This window comes from Rana temporaria, chromosome 3 (genome assembly GCF_905171775.1).
Source record: "Rana temporaria chromosome 3, aRanTem1.1, whole genome shotgun sequence".
Taxonomy (NCBI): Eukaryota; Metazoa; Chordata; class Amphibia; order Anura; family Ranidae; genus Rana; species Rana temporaria.
This window is the reverse complement of record NC_053491.1, coordinates 195,391,054-195,407,520: the sequence shown is the minus strand read 5'-3', so window position 1 is coordinate 195,407,520 and position 16,467 is coordinate 195,391,054. Positions and strand designations below refer to the sequence as shown.

The 16,467-nt window shown below is 42.6% G+C and overlaps 1 protein-coding gene across 13 annotated transcripts in view; it reads right to left on the bottom strand.

Moving 5' to 3' along the window:
- Window positions 1-16,467, bottom strand: part of GRIP1 (glutamate receptor interacting protein 1) — a 713,137-nt gene that overhangs the window by 459,928 nt on the left and 236,742 nt on the right. For 4 of the 13 annotated variants that reach the window (XM_040344052.1, XM_040344051.1, XM_040344053.1 and 1 more), the window contains exon 1: window positions 11,021-11,430. The exons of 1 other annotated variant lie outside the window; for it this stretch is intronic. In XM_040344052.1, coding sequence (XP_040199986.1) covers window positions 11,021-11,153 — 133 coding nt within the window. In that variant the 5' untranslated portion in view covers window positions 11,154-11,430. Of the gene's footprint in view, window positions 1-11,020; window positions 11,435-16,467 lie in introns of those variants that run through there. 8 more of the 13 variants (XM_040344049.1, XM_040344050.1, XM_040344061.1 and 5 more) reach the window with 6 other exon arrangements.

Sequence of the window (16,467 nt, the reverse complement as noted above, 5' to 3'; positions counted from 1 at the left end):
ACTGGAAAGTCTCCTGTCCTGGAGACGACTTCAAGTCGTGTTGTAAATCGCCCCAGATCGCCCTGTGGTTCATGCTCAAGACGTGTCGGAGTCGCCTCTGAAAGTCGCCCTGGAAGTCGTGTCGCCCTAGTGTGAACCGGCTCTTAGAGTGGAGTTCAGGGATGTTAATAAAAAATACAAAAACAAACACGTTTCAGGAGGAGTATATTGCATCATTTACATTATACAAATGCATACATTTACTCTATTGGCTGCCCCTTGGCTGGGCAGACATGTGAATATTAACAATTTGTAGCCAGTGGTGCCTGTGCTGCCGATTAAACACTATCGATAAAGTGTATATTATGGGCTCAAATTAAACTGAATGACTCAGAGCAGACCTGATAGAGAACCAAACCATGCTGGCTCTGCCCCCCCATGTCCATTAACAATGGCATGTCCATTAGGGATGCAGGGGGGCCACCCCCCTAATCTCCATGCAGGGTGCCAGACACATGGATTTTAATTAGGGATCATTCCCCACTATAAGCCCTATTTCGGGGGCGAGCGCCGGGGGTGGGGGTTGGCCACTGTCCATTAATGTACTGTGCAACGATCAGTGCCATTGTGTAAAGTACAGTAGACTCCACAATACTTATCCTGAAAGCACACCTGATGGGAAACATATTGCCACAAAAATAACTCTTAAAGCCACACACGTACACAAGGAACAAGCCCCACCTACACAAGACCAGACTCCGTGACCAACTCCGGTCCAACATGTAAATATCAATAGTGACTGTGTAATCATTACAAAAGCATTCTTTATGTATGTGGTGTCAATATTGTGGATTGGCAATCCTTCTGCAGAGGCGACCTTGATCGTAGCAACTCGCTGAGCCATAGTGTTGGCCAACATAGGCCATTTATACAGTAACTTTGTATGCATGAAAAATATTGCTCAAATGCCATGTGTACAAAATATAGAGCACCTTTTACTTTGTTTTTCACAGATGATGCAATCAAGTCAGTCACTTTAGTCTGAATGCTTTAAATAATTCCTCTAGAGATTTTACCTTGGATTAATCACAGTAGCCTGGTGAAGCAAGAGATCTGCAAGTTACCTCCATCAATTTATTACATGCAGCTATGACAAATTAAATCAAGACACCCACAGCTCTCTGCTAAAATGTGAAAGGTAAGGATGGTTAGAATACTGCTCCTAAAATCAATGCACAAAACATTGGTTAGCATTCCTGCCTCAATTGCTGGAGTCCCGAGTTCAATTCCCACCAGGTATCCCGTTTGCATATCTTGAAATTCCCTGTGTTGCAATATATTCCTGGAAACGCTTTTCCCCTCTAACAATCTAAAAATGTATTCATCTTTTCTGGCCCTATATATTTAGGTTACTAAATATAAACAAAACAAATTTCATATCATACTAGCAACAAATTTACAAATCAGGTGGAGTTCAAAGCGGAAGTTCACTCTCTCAATCAACATTGAATTTTGTTATCCTTATTCTGATAGATAGCATAAGTAAGAAAAGAAAAGTACAGTAAAACCTTGGTTTGAGAGTAACTTGGCTTGAGCGTTACGCAAGATGAGCAAAATTCTTTAAGAAATTTTGCCTTGATATACAAGCGATGTCTTGATATAAGAGTAGCGTCATGTCACAACTGAGTTTAAAAGAGAAGAGAGGAGCCTCTAAGTGTAGCAATATGGTTACATTTAATGAAGGTACAACATTTAGCAACTTATTGCTACACTTAGAGGTGCCTCTCCTCTTTTATACCCTGTAAAAAAAATGCTTTGATATACAAGTGCTTTGGATTACAAGCATGTTTCTAGAACGAATTATGCTCGCAAACCAAGGTTTTACTGTACATCTTATTTACTTGTTTAAAAAAAAAACAAAAAAAAAACATTTCTTCAGTTACTTCCCGATTTCCAGGCCTAAGCAAATTATGCAATTCATCCCAAGAGTCACCAGAAGGGGTTTTCTCAGCACCCTTCTTGCGGAAAGCCTGAGCCAAGGGCAGGTAGATTCCAGAAGTAAATGCTACATAAATCATGCCTTTACTCAAGTTGGCCAAGGGCAGAAAAAAAATAAAAAATAAAATCGGGTTAGTTTTTCAAAGTGATTTCTCACCAAAATAAAGCATGGAGACATGGGTGAATAGGGGAGATCGCTAGTGAAAACTAAAAATACATTAAATAGCATTTTTGGTTTGTGGTGCTCAGATGCAGTGTAGTTTCACTTTAAAGCCCAAACTACACAGAGTAAAAAAATAAAAATTTTACAATTCTCCTCTGGAGTGACATCCATGAAGTACACAATTGGGTCTCTTACCACTTGCAAAACTACCCACTTGGTATATTGGCTTCAGTGCCCGTGTGGTCTGCAATATGTGGATCGGAACACCCAGGCACTGAACATAAAATAAAATGAACATATAGCAAATATTCGTAAAAGGATCTAAAAACCACAGTGTATCCAGACACTACGTTGTAACACATGGTAGACATCCAGCTGAAAAATTTATGGGCATGGGCACTTCCCATTCGAGGGGCAGCCTTAAAGTCAGGGAGTTTACAAAGGAAACCAAGTGACTTTTTCTTCAAGAGTTATGTTCCACATGAGTTAAATGTTGATTGGGACGTCAACAGTGTTTTGGATAATTCGTAATATTTTTTAATTATTTTTATATTCAGTTTCATTTTAGTCATCGTTTTTATTTTTCTGCATTTTTATTGTAATGTGCTTTTGCTTTTATATTGTATTGTTACGGGCACGGCTCCACCTTTTGCCAGTGCGGTTTGATTAATCTTGCACAGGTAGTGGTTGATATTGTTGGGAGGGAGCCATGGTGTCAGCACTTCCTGTTTATTGGACCATGTGACCGATGTGCTTCTGCAATAGGTCTGTGTGGTGAATTCCTGTTGACTTTTCACTATTGTGTCACGTTTGTGACTCTTGGACTCACTTGTTTATATTATTTCATTTAGTGTTCATTTCATTTAAGCGCAACATAAGTATGTTGCACTTAAATGAAATTAAAATGAAAATATTCACATGCCCAGAAAAACCGTAGTTGCCTATGATTAGCAACTCCATCCTGTCCTCCATCCTACTGACTTCTATTATTAAGATAAGTGCTTGCTGTTGTAATCATCAGATACCCAACATCGGTAAGGACTCAACCTATTTGCGTACTGTAACCATTTGAGCTGTAATTCCAAAATGGGAATAGTTACACAATGTATTAAAGAAATACTGGCAAAAAGAGCACGAGAGAAATTATATTGACCGATTACATAGACTAAAACAGCTAAAATGCTCCAGAAGGACCCCAAATATTTTGACATCTGAAATACATTTGTTTTTTTCTATTTTACAGACCACCATTAAGGAGAAATTCACTACTTCTGCAGCCAGTGATGTCAACAGCACCGGGACGCGCCGATCGTCCGTAAAACACACAGCACCGGGATCTGCCTATGTAAACAATACAGATCTCAGTTCTGATAGGGATCCGATTGCTAGTAAAAGCAGCACATACAGTACACAAAAAACACTGGCTAGGGACATAGTTAACTCTTTTATCACCCTGAATGTTTAACCCCTCCCCAGTCAATGTCATTAGTACAGCGACGGTGCATATTTTTTAGCGCTGATGTATTAGTGTCAATTGGTCCTTGCAAAGCGTCAGAGTCCGATTGTCCACCACAATAACGCAGTCCCGCTATAAGTCGCTGACCACCGCCATTACTAATAAATAAATTGTATATATATATATATATATATATATATATATATATATATATATATATATATATATATATATATATATATATATATATATATATATATACATATATATATATATATACACACATATATATACACACACACTAGCTGAATACCCGGCGTTGCCCGGTCTTCCTATCTTAACCTTTTGGGGAGGAAAATCATAGTAATATAAATATACCCATCTTTTATATAAGGGTGTAGGTAAGGGTTAATTTAACTGTCATATATTTTTATTTGGCATATAAGCAATATGTGTACCAGGTATTATTGAAATATCTCCAGGCGTACAGAAGTTATGTGGGAACATACATTTCCCATTGATTTGCATGGGACTTTAAACAAAAACCCCGACCCTCACAAATGGGGGTAGTTAAGGGATAAATAACTATCCTATAGTTTAAGTGGACATATAAGTAACATGTGACCAAGTGTTATCGAAATATCTACAGCCGTTTGGAAGTTATGAAGTAACATGTATTTCCCATAGAGTTGAATGGGACTTTAAAGGAAAACCCCGACCATGGCAAATGGGGGGGGGGTAAGGGTTAAACCACCTATCCTATGTTTGTTGCTGACATATAAGTAACGTGTGCCAAGTTTCATGTTAATATCTTTAGCCGTTTGGACGTGATGCTGAGATAGATAGATAGATAGATAGATAGATAGATAGATAGATAGATAGATAGATAGATAGATAGATAGATAGATAGATAGATAGCTCAAGAAATACAGGTATACCCCACTTTGAAGTACATATTGGAGCAGAGCATGTATGCAAAACAAAAATGGACTTAAAGCAATACCCTCTTCCATTTCTGGGGGGTACAGGGAGTGAAGTTTATAGTACTGTAGTGTACAGTAATCCACTAACATTTAGACGGCAACCCTGGGCTGGCTGGCGGGGCAACTCTATTTTTTATTTATTTTTTCGCAACAAAAACATGTAGCAGAATACAGATTGGCCTAAATTTATGAAGACATATTTTTTTTATATATTTGGATATGTTTTATAGCAAAAGTAAAAAAATATAATTTTTTTATCAAATTTTTTTGTACAACGCAAAATAAAAAAAAAAAAAAACGCAGTGATGATCAAATACCAAAGAAAGCTCTATTTGTGGGGGGGGGGGGGGATGACATTTTATTTGGGTACAGCATTGCATGATCATGCAATGGTCAGTTAAAGTAACGCATGGCTGTATCGCAATAAAATGGCCTGGACATGGAGGGGAAAACTTTACAGAGGTCAAGGGGCGATGCATACTAATACATGATATCAACTTGCAAAGGGGGGGGGGGGGTTTCTTTTTTTTGGACACTGTGCTACCACTTTAATTAGTGAAGTGCTCCTTCTCAGTCAATATTAATATACCGACCTGCCCTTTGAACTAGCTATAAAACTGCTGCAAGCAGGGGAAATGGGAACACAAGCCCTTTGATGCTGGCTCGTGTTAATGACCAGCCTACCTGTTCAGTCTCTAAGGGCTGCATTTCAAACAGAACTTTCCCCTCTAAGCACCCCCCTCTGCAATCATTTGATCAACATAGAAAAAGGCAGGGAAAGGAGAAGAGTACACCGATTGCTCTGCAATGGACTTGGCGTTTGTACATTTTCCTTGCCTGTGTAGCCCTCAGATCTTTTATAGACCTCCACTTTCAGCCGACTGGTCTATGGCTACCTTTTCTGACTGCCAGCCGAGCCTGTTTGCTCAGCTACACAGCAGCCATGATTAAGGCCAGGAACAGGGAGAAAGATACCTTAGCTTGCGCTCAACTTCAACCACTACAGCACAGGGTGATCACTTATTTGAAAAAAATTTAATAAAAAATGGATGAATTGGGGACCCCATTAGGTGAAATGCTAATCTTGCTACAGATGGTTTCAGACATACTTTACCATAGGGGATTCTCTAGGCATTACAGGACCCATCAATCACTTTGTTCTGAAATTAAAGAATAGCTACACCTTTAATTAACAAAGACCTAACAGCTCCCTCCTCCTTCCAATACTACTTACGCTTCCTTGCACAATATTGCCAATAAGTGGCTTCTCCCCACAGACCCGAATGGGTCAAATCTACAGGAAGATAGCCATTCTATTATGCCAAGGAGAATAGGCTGTGCATGTGCAGGACCCTGTAGCCCCACTGGTTCAGAAGAGGACAGGAATGCTGCCATACCCAGCACAGGTCGCAGTTCCCGCACTTTATCACCCACTCGTCTGATGTACAAAGGGGTAGCATGGTATAGCTGAGGGTGGCTGCTAATATAAAAGTATAGCTAAACTTTAATCTATGCCATGAGAATATGTAGGCAGCATATGCCTTCTCATTCTAGAAGTCCGTCCTGTTAGATTTCGGTACTTTAAGTAACAGACTTGGAACAAGCAAGTGACCTGCATGCTTGTTGTGTGGTCAGTGACAAAGCTCTGAAGCTATTGGATCATCATGACAACTAAGGCACTAGCATTTTCTCAATAGGTGGTCAGCTATGGCAGCGAACACATGTTTCTCAGCAGAGGCTTCCTTTCCAGACTGACAATGTTGCTGTCCAAAAGGAGTCTCTGCGCTCCTACAGGCTCCATTCACATGTGTGCGTTGGGTGAAAACATGCTTGTTTACTTAAATGTGCTGTTGTATGCATTGACAAACATGCCAAAGAAGCTCCTACATCTTTTCAAGTGTTGTGCAGTGCATGTTTTTTTACCACAAGTGTTTAAAGTGCAGCTGTTTGCAGCATTTGGGGTGACATTACCAATTAATGGCACTGCAAGCATAATGCGTGTTTTTTGTTCCTGGAATGCGCAGATGTGAATGCAGGCTCATCTAGACTGTAGGCACCATAACACAGGAGGTTTGTTAAATGCCAGATCCCCAGGTAAAAAAAGCAAAAAAAAAAAAAAAAGAAAACTAATGCAGCCACCATACCCAAGGACTAATAAGCTGCAAAATATTAGGGCCCTTGACACGGGCTGTCTGATCAGGTCCGCCTGTCAGTTTTTCAGGCGGACCCGATTGGACCCTTCAGTCTCTTCTATGGAGCAGCAGATGTCAGCGGACACATGCCCACTGACACCTGCCGCCATCTGATCCTGTCCACCAAAAACAGATGGATGGTCGCCCTATTTTCCACCCGTCCGGCAGATCGGATGTTTGCATCTGATTTTCCCATAAATGAGAGCAGGACTTTGTCCGTATTCGCTCTGCACAGCGGAGTGGACATGGACCTGTCATCCGCCTGCTCAGCGGGGATCAGTGGAGCTCCCGTGTGAAATGGACCTTATACTTTTGGTTTTTGGCTTAAAACTGCATGACGTTATCTTTTACCCTGAACTCACAAGTGGATGTAAACCCGATTCATGAAATGTGACCCAAGCACATATATCTGTAGTGTTTTCTCATCTCTCTCTCCAAAGCCCCAAGACCCCTTTCACACTGAGGCGGTTTGCAGGCGCTATTGCGCTAAAAATAGCGCCTGCAAACCGACCTGAAACAGCGGCTGCCGTTTCTCCAGTGTGAAAGCCAGAGGGCTTTCACACTGTAGCGGTGCGCTAGCAAGACCGCTTTAAAAGTCCTTCTAGCCGCATCTTTGGAGCGGTGAAGGAGCGGTGCGTTTACCGCTCCTCCACCGCTTCTTCCCATTGAAAGCAATGGGTAACCGCAGCTATACCGCCTGCAATGCGCCTCTGCAGAGGCACATTGCCGGTGGTATTAACTAGGGCTGAAACAACTAATCGATTAATCGACAACTAATCGATTATGAAATTAATCGATTACCATTTTCATAATCGATTAATCGGCCAGTAACATAATGTGGTTAAAAAAAAAAAAATTGGCCCTTTTTAGTACAAAAAGAGCAAATTACTACTGTAAATATTACTTTCACAGTAAAAAATGAACCCCTTACAGTAGCAATTTGCTCTTTGTACTAATGTTAGTTTTTTTTTTAACCCCATTATGTTACTAAACATCTCAGGCCTGGGTCACACCTCTGTTTTCAGGTGTTTTTTTTACAGAAAAGCACTACAATTCAGTTCATTTATATGGTTTCCTATGGGACACATTCACATGCATGATTTTTTCAGCTGCTGTGTATTTGGAAAGGGCAAGTTTTTATTTTATTTTATTTTTTTAAAGCAAAATGGTGCTATTTTGTTTTTTTTTTGGTTCAATATACTTCAACAAAGAAGCTACAGAAAAGCATGTAATGCATTTTTGAGGCAATTTGTGTTTTTTAATCTGCCAAACAACAAATTGGCCATAAAAAATGCAAATCGCTGCAAAATTATTTTTTCTAAGGTTATTAACCGATTAATCGAAACAATAAATCGGCCAACTAATCGATTATGAAAAAAATCGTTAGTTGCAGCCCTAGTAACTTTTTTTTTCGGCTGCTAGCGGAGGTTAAAAATCGCACCGCTAGTCGCCGAATACCGACGGTAAATTGCCATTAAAAATAGCAGCGCTTTACTGCCACCGCACCTCACGCCCCAGTGTTAAAGGGGCCTTAGTCCTGTGTCTGTCTGCTGCTCCGTTCTTTCTATCAGCATAACTTCTGACAAGGTCTCCAACAACCGAGGTAAAATCAGACTGAAATTTGTGTCGTAGTGGGTGCTATAGATTAGCAGAGAGCTGGTCTATTCACAGCACGGCTCTGCACATTCCTTACTTCCTTTGCCTATGTGGAGGGAGGTGGGTTCCTTTCCTACAATCAGCTGTATGCCAAGACTTCATTCCCAGTGCTGAACAGGAAGAGAACATTTCTAACCCAATGTGCACTTTCGAAAGAATTTAGCAAGCTGAAGACAGCAGATATACAAGTAAAACTTTTGTAGGGAGATTTGTTTTATCTCTGTGTATCATCGGAGGCTGTTCACTTCACTGGGTATGTGTGAGGGTTTACATCCACTTTAAGGAATGCAGTCTGTCCTGCTGTGATTAGCCAATCAGCTGCCCGACACTGGTTCCAGCTGTCTCTCCCTGATTTATGGCACCAGCCCCCTGCTAAAGTGTGCCCAGCCTGCCTTCCTCTAGCTGCAGTGTGTGGAAGCCAATGCTTTCTGGAATATATAATGTAGATATCCAAGTAGGCTGCAGGGGGCACACCATTATTGCCTAGACAGGAATGAGAAGGGGGAGGGGCCGAATAAAAAAAAAATACTCCCACACCAAAAAAAGTCAGTTATTTTACCCAATGGAAGATGGGGGGGGGTAAGTTTTAAGGAAGGGCACAACCAGCACAAAGTTTTCTACTATGTGCAGCAGTATGATGCCATCCTCTGCACCTATATACATTATACAAGATATTGCCAAAGAGCAATCAGACTCCCTTAATAGCAGTGCCCACCACCAGCATCCAATGGACCTCCCTCCCATAGGTAAATATGCAGTAAAGCCAACAGCCACAATCACTTGCAGATTACTATGGAAGTTGTGGGAACAAACTATGTCAAGACCATTATAATAAAAACACTGCAGCTTTCAAGACCATCCTAAGCACACTGCCAAACCATTTGCCAATGCCTGTGATTGCGTATTAACATTATTATGTGCTACTGTAAAACTTCCATTTATTTTTCTTTGCTCATAAAACACATTTCATAGGTGATAGCAATCAAACTGCAATTTTTTTTAAATCTAAGACCCCTTTCACACTGGGGCATTTTTCAGGCGCTTTAGCGTTAAAAAAAGCGCCTGAAAGAAGCTGCATCTGCAATCCCAATGTGAAAGCCGAAGGCTTTTTACACTAAAGCACCTGAAAAACACCCCCCAGTGTGAAAGGGGTCTTGGCGGAGCTTTACCAGCGTTTTTCGGGCGCTAGCAGTGTGAAAGGGCTCTGAAAGCACTTAGGCTTTCACATTGGGATTGCAGATGAGGCTTCTTTCAGGCGATTTACAGTAACTTTTTTTTAACACCAAAGCGCCTGAATAACGCCCCAGTGTTAAAGGGGTCCAACAGTGTACAGCAAAAATTCCCATCATGGCTCTGCATATAATATTATGTGACACACCAAGTTCCTGTGAATTCTGCATGGCCTGTAGTTTTCTTGTCATTGTCTCCTCAGGCAGATCTGGCTATTCGTAAACTAAAGGGACAAGCATGAGACTGGCTGAAAGAACATAGAAGTGACAGTCACACAAAACAAGCAGAGCACCAAGATGAGCCACCTTAATATTCTAGCACAACAAATCCAGATACTCCATAACAAAACTGACATGTCCAAGGGGATACCAATACAAAAATCTATTTTTTTGTGTTACATTTTATCTATATAATACAGAGCTGACAGTGTACGCCGCCGAGCTTTATATATCCATGTCCTCAAGGAGCGCACTAAGGTCCCTAACTCACATACACACAGTACAGCCAATCTAGACCGGAGCCAATGAACCTGTCAGTGTGTCTGGAATGATAGAGATATATATATTTATTTTATTATTATTGTTATATAAACATTGACAGGTCTAGAATTGCATATGGAATTTTTACTTTAAATCAGTTTTATTATAAGAAAGTCAAAAATATATGAATGTCATTGTACATAAAAAGGTTGCACAGGCTGGAGCCCCAGCCATAAAACAGCGTAGGAATAATGTGTTTGTACTAGAACATAGTGGAAGGCAACTCAAGTGCAAATGCAATTTTATACAACGCAACAGAAAGAAACTGCAACTAGCATCAACCAATAAAAAAATAAAAATAAACTTTGCATACAGCACATAGAAGACTGTTCAAGGCTTATATTTGTTACCATGCGTTAATACACATTTAGGGTCTTTGCTGCTTTTATATATATATTACACACACACACACTATATTATATATATATATATATATATATATATATATATATATATATATATATATATATATATCTATATCTATATCTATATCTATATCTATATATATATATATACACACACACACACACACACACACACACACACATATTATATTATATATCAAAACCAATAGATACATTTTTTACTGGAATTTTGGGTTTAGGTTGAGGAAGCTGAGTGCAGGACACATAGCAACCAATCAGTATGGATGTTGCTAGCAAGGCCATGTATTGTGATGGGTTGCTATGGGTTACTGCAGCATTGGTCCTGTAGTAATGCACATGCATGATCTCCAGGGGGTGGATCTCCTATGACAGAGGAGGGAATTTCTCATCCAGGTGTGATGGTTACATACAATGAGTGACAGACAGGTGATGACTTACTCCTGAAATGCTCGGATGCATAGTAATAGACGTCCTCGTAGCCCTCATGGTAATCCTCCTCTGGTCGGTACTTTTTGCCTTTCCTCCTCCTGGATCTCCGGATCTGCCGTACAAAGCCCAGGAACCTTTCCATGATGAGACGAGAGGCGGCTGGCAGGGCGGTGTGTGTGTGATCTCTATGCTGTCACCATACACATGGCACTCACCTCCCCGGGGACACCAGGCTCATGGTTTCCTTGGCTCTGATGTGGGGGGGCCCCTAGAGGAGCGGAGTGTAGGAAAGTTGTGTGTCTCAGGCGGTGTATGTGTGTATAGAGTGAGAGGGATCCCTGCATTGACATCTCCTCCTTCCTACCTCTCCATCATTGGAGGGACACGCCTTACTGCCAGGGCTGAACCATTGCGCTGCACAGTCAGGTCACACGGTCTCTTGTAGGGGGGACCGAGGAGAAGAAGTCACGGCGAGATCCCCCCTTCCTGACTACACAAGAAGCTGCTCATGGTGCATCCCACACAGGACAATAATACCACTACACCGCATTAGCCTTCTCACAGGTAACACTGGCTGAGCACACGGCAGCCAGGCACACGAATCTTCAGGATCCTCCCCATACACTGTGGCTCTCATCTCCTGTACTACACTGCAGGGCTGGGGATGTGTTCTCAGCAAAGGCCTACAACAGGTGTGAGAAGGGCTGGCCGATCAGAAAAATCGGGTAAAAAATACTGATTGTGAAGCGATCATCCAATAATCTGATCGTTAGTACACAGCTTTCGCCAGCCAATCACAACAGTTCATGCAAAATTATCCGAACATATCATTTTCTCAAACAATACCAACACATACGATTTTCGTGTAATCAGTACAGTATTATGGCCCGTACACACGATCAAAAGATTGGACGACAGATCATCCGTCTTTTTAGTCTCATATGCAAAATGAAGCATTTACTGAAGTAACAAATTCTCGCAAAAGAATAGAAGTTCAGAATAATGTGTTGTATTGTATTTTCGAACAACAACTGTACTCACTGGCGGTCCGTCCATAGTGGGCGCAGGAGCGCCGCCCCCTCTCTCCTGCACCCATCAATCAAAAATACATAGCTTCATGCACTGCATGAATCTATGTATCGTCGCCGCAGCCGCCCACTATTCAGTCATACGGCCCCCTGTTGAGCGCCAGGTATCTGAAATAACAGCGGTGGGTGTGCTTTGGAAGTGCCTGATTAGAGCGAGAGGCTCTATTAGGCTTCCTGATTAGAGCCTGTGGGCTCTAATCGGCTTCCAAATGGTGAACCAGAGGGCGCAGCGGCTGTGCATTCCCTGGTTAAACAGTGCTGTGTTAGGCCCCTTTCAGACGTCCGCTCCGCCTGTCCGTTAACGGACTTGTAATACATCCCTATGGGATCGCGTCCGTTAGCGGATGGAGCATCCGCTAGCGTCCGCGTCCGTCGGGATCCGGTTTTCGGACGGAAGAAAACCCTATTTTTCTTCCGTCCGGCGAAACGGAACAGATGCAGACGGACAGACGGTCCGTCTGCATCCGGTTCCCCATAGGGCGGAGCTGAGACAGGGCGGTCTCTGCACTGTGTCCGGGGACCGCCCTATCCGCCGACAGCTCAGCGGGGATCCCCGCTGAGCCGACGGAGACACACGGAGCGGACCCAGAAACGGTCCACCCCGTGTGAAAGAGCCCTTAGGCCCCTTTCACATTGAGGAGTTTTTCAGGCGGTACAGCGCTAAAAATAGCGCTGCTATCCCGCCTGAAAAACTCCTTCACTGCAGACTCAATGTGAAAGCCAGAGGGCTTTCACACTGAGGCGATGCGCTGGCGGGGGAGAAAAAAATCTCCTGTCAGCAGCATCTTTGGAGCAGTGAGAGGAGCGGCATGTATACCGCTCCTTCCCATTGAAAACAATGGGAAACCGCGGCTATACCGCCCGCAATGCGCCTCTACAGAGTTGCATTGCGGGCGGTATTGACCCTTTATCGGCCGCTAGCGGGGGTTAATACCATACCGCTAGCGGCTGATTCCCGCGGCAATCCCGGCGGTATAGCGCCACTATTTTTAGCGGCTTTATACCGCCACCGCAGCTCCCGCCCCAGTCTGAAAGGGGCCTTAGGGAATCGCTTCCCTAACGCCGACCCGTCTCTCGGCCAATCAGGTTCACCGGGTGTGGTTACAGGTCACCTGATTGGCTGAAGCGGCAGGCTTGGAAGGAGGAGAGGGCGGGAGAAGAGTCTTCCTCATCGAGGAAGAAATGGAGGACGCCGCCTGCCGCCGTCCATGCTGCCGACCTGAGGCCGGCGGGGGGGGGGGGCAATGTCTGGGGCACTGTGGCAACACTTGAGGCACACTGGCAGCATTTGATGGCACAGTGGCAGCGTTTGGTGATTTTTTTTTATATTATTTTCAGTTTATCTGCACCACCCCCAAATTTTTTTAGCACCAGCCGCCACTGATTAAACAAAAATCATACGATCTGGTATCATATGAGGAAAATTATCATGCTTGTCCCATTGGATATTGGCTGAGCCGTGATGATTGGCTCTTATGTACCAACGATGAGATTATCGTAAATCACTTCGAAATCTGTATTTTTCATCTGATTTTCAGATTGTGTGTATGGGCCTGAAGTCCAAAAATTGAAAAAAAAAAAAAAATCGAAAGAGCAAGACTACGCATGATCGGAAACAAAAGAAAGAATACCATTTATTACATCACTTCTGAAGTTCTATTCTGTCATACAACAATTTTCATAACTTAAAGGAAAAGTCCAGCCTGAGCTTGTTTGGCTGGGCTTCTCCTATGGATCACAGGAGTGCAATTTGTTTCCCACACTCCTGTAATTAGTTTTCAGCAGAGTGGAGAGCTGCTGACTGACAGGTAGCCGCTCTCTGCTAAGGGAGCTGTGAGAACCGAGCCATCTGCAATGTTCGATCGCTCGGTTCTCTGTGTAGAGGCACCGGGGGACAGCTGCAGCATCCCACCTAGGTAAGTATGAAACTAGAAAAAACAAAAAAACATACTTCTCTTTTAAGTAACCTCTTCATTTACAATATGAGACTAGCATGTAAAAAAAGACGATCATTGTCCGATAATCTCATCGTGTGGCTTAAAGCACATGATATATCTTACAAAAATACTTTGGAAGCGTTTGTACGAGAATCTGATCATTAGTACACAGCTTTCGCATGAAAAAATGTTCTCATACAATTTTTGTCTAAGGCTGCTTTCACACCGATTCATTTTCCAGGCGCTATACCCCAAAAAATAGCGCCTTGTAAGAGCCTCTCCTTTCACACTGGAGCGGTGCGCTGGCAGAATGGCAAAAAAAGTCCTGCTAGCCGCATCTTTGAGGCGCTGTAGGAGCAGCGTATACACTGCTCCTACAGCGCCCCCGCCCATTGAAATCAATGGGCAGCACTGCTGGCAAAGCGCCGTGCTAGCCGAAAACGACGGTAAAGCCCCGCTTAAAATAGCGGCGCTTTATCGCCACCAACGCCTCAGGGTGAAAGTGGCCTTAGTACAGTTTTTTCTGAAAATACATTACATAATTTGCGAATTTTTATGGTTTCATACCAGAATCTTACTAGTAACCTCTTCATTTTTGATACGAGAAAAAAAAAAACAGACGACCATTTGTACGATAATCTCTTCATGTGTACGAGGCTTAAACAGCCTGGATGGATGACGCTCCATTGTATTGAGCCAGGCAGGAGAAAACCTCTGATAGGACATAGTCCCCCTTCACATGACATGTTCCCACTTGGCTCGGTCAGTTTTTAAATAGACATTTTTAAATAGACTTTAGTCAAGCCAGGTGCTGCTTGCAGGGCCACCCACAGCATTCCATCAATGGGGGATTTAAATGAGAACTCCAGGTTTCCACATCAAACCACAATTACAGCGCTGAGGATGTTACACAGCTCACTGAATTCATTTTTACACACTACTTCACTTCTAATAATGGCAACTATCTTCAGTGTATGGGTAGTAAAATGGCACCCCAATTATTTATAACCTGGAGGACAAATTCCATAACAACAAATAGCAAAAGACACAGATACTATCACTATATTGATTATATTTTCATTGTATGGGAAAAAGGGGAAGAAAACCTACAAAAATTTTACTTGATCGACACCTTATATTCTTCAATCAAATTAAGGGCTTGTTTACACTTGTTACAAAACATGGTTTCGGAACACGCTTTTTTAAAGCTCTCTGAATGCCAGTCAAAGCTCCTGTTATTAAATAAAATGGTTATCTTACAGTCCTGGTTACACCTTGCGTTGCTTTCCTTTAGGTTTGCTTACAAAATGTACCCCATGTCACTTTAGTGTTTTTTTTAAAGCCTCCATAGAAGTCTATGACATAGCTTGCTTCAAGCACCTACAGCTTTTGAGAGGATTTAATTCAACTTTAGCTTTGCTTTGGAGGTATTAGAGATCAACACACACACAGAGCATCTGCCAAGCTTCATTAAAGCTTTTAAAAAAAAAAGCAACATTGAAGCATCACCAAAGCATTGCAGAATTATCAAAAACACATTTAAAAAAGCATGTTGAAGTGGTATTCACTTTTGGGGTTATTTACTAAAGGCAAATCCACTTTGCTCTACAAGTGCAAAGTGCACTTGAAATTGCACTGAAAAAGTACACTTGGAAATGCAGTCGCTGTAGATCCGAGGGGTAGATCTGAAATGAGGGGAAGCTCTGCTGATTTTATTATCCAATTATGTGCAAGCCAAAATGCATTTTTTTTTACTTTGCATGTCCCCCTTTGGATCTACAGCGACTGCACTTCCAAGTGTACTTTGAGTGCAATTTCAAGTGCACTTTGCACTTGTAGTGCAAAGTGGAATTGCCTTTCGTAAATAACCGTTCCCTTTGTGTTGAAATTGAAGTGTAAAATGAGCCCCAAAAATGGGCTGTTATTACAAGTCACAACAACAAAAAAGATAAAGCGTGTGAACGCGAAACATGTCAGTCACGGCTATCATCCATCTCTATTTGTTTGCCACTGTAGTTTGAGCCTTGTCCGTGCCCTGCACCAGTCTCATCTTCGCCTTATCTCCGGGGGGTCACATTAGCGTTGCTACCAATGCATCATCTGTGCCTTCCATTGGTCCAATCGTAGTCTCAGTTGACATCATCGGAACGCGCCCCGCTCCCCATTGGACGGCTTCCCGGCGACGCTGCACGTGCGTCAGGGATCCTCTCGCTGAAGCGCGGCTCCGTTCATTGGGTATTGATGCAGGTTTTGCCCGCTAGTACCTGCATCTGTGCGTGTGTGGGCTTTCATCACCTTCGGGATCACCCCGCCATCTTTGGGTCCCTCAGGCTACGCCCCCCCTAACATCTTGCTGCAGTAGGAAGGTTGCCCATCTCAACAGGTACTTTTGAGCTGCTACACAACACTTGCTTCCCCTATTTGGTTCTTG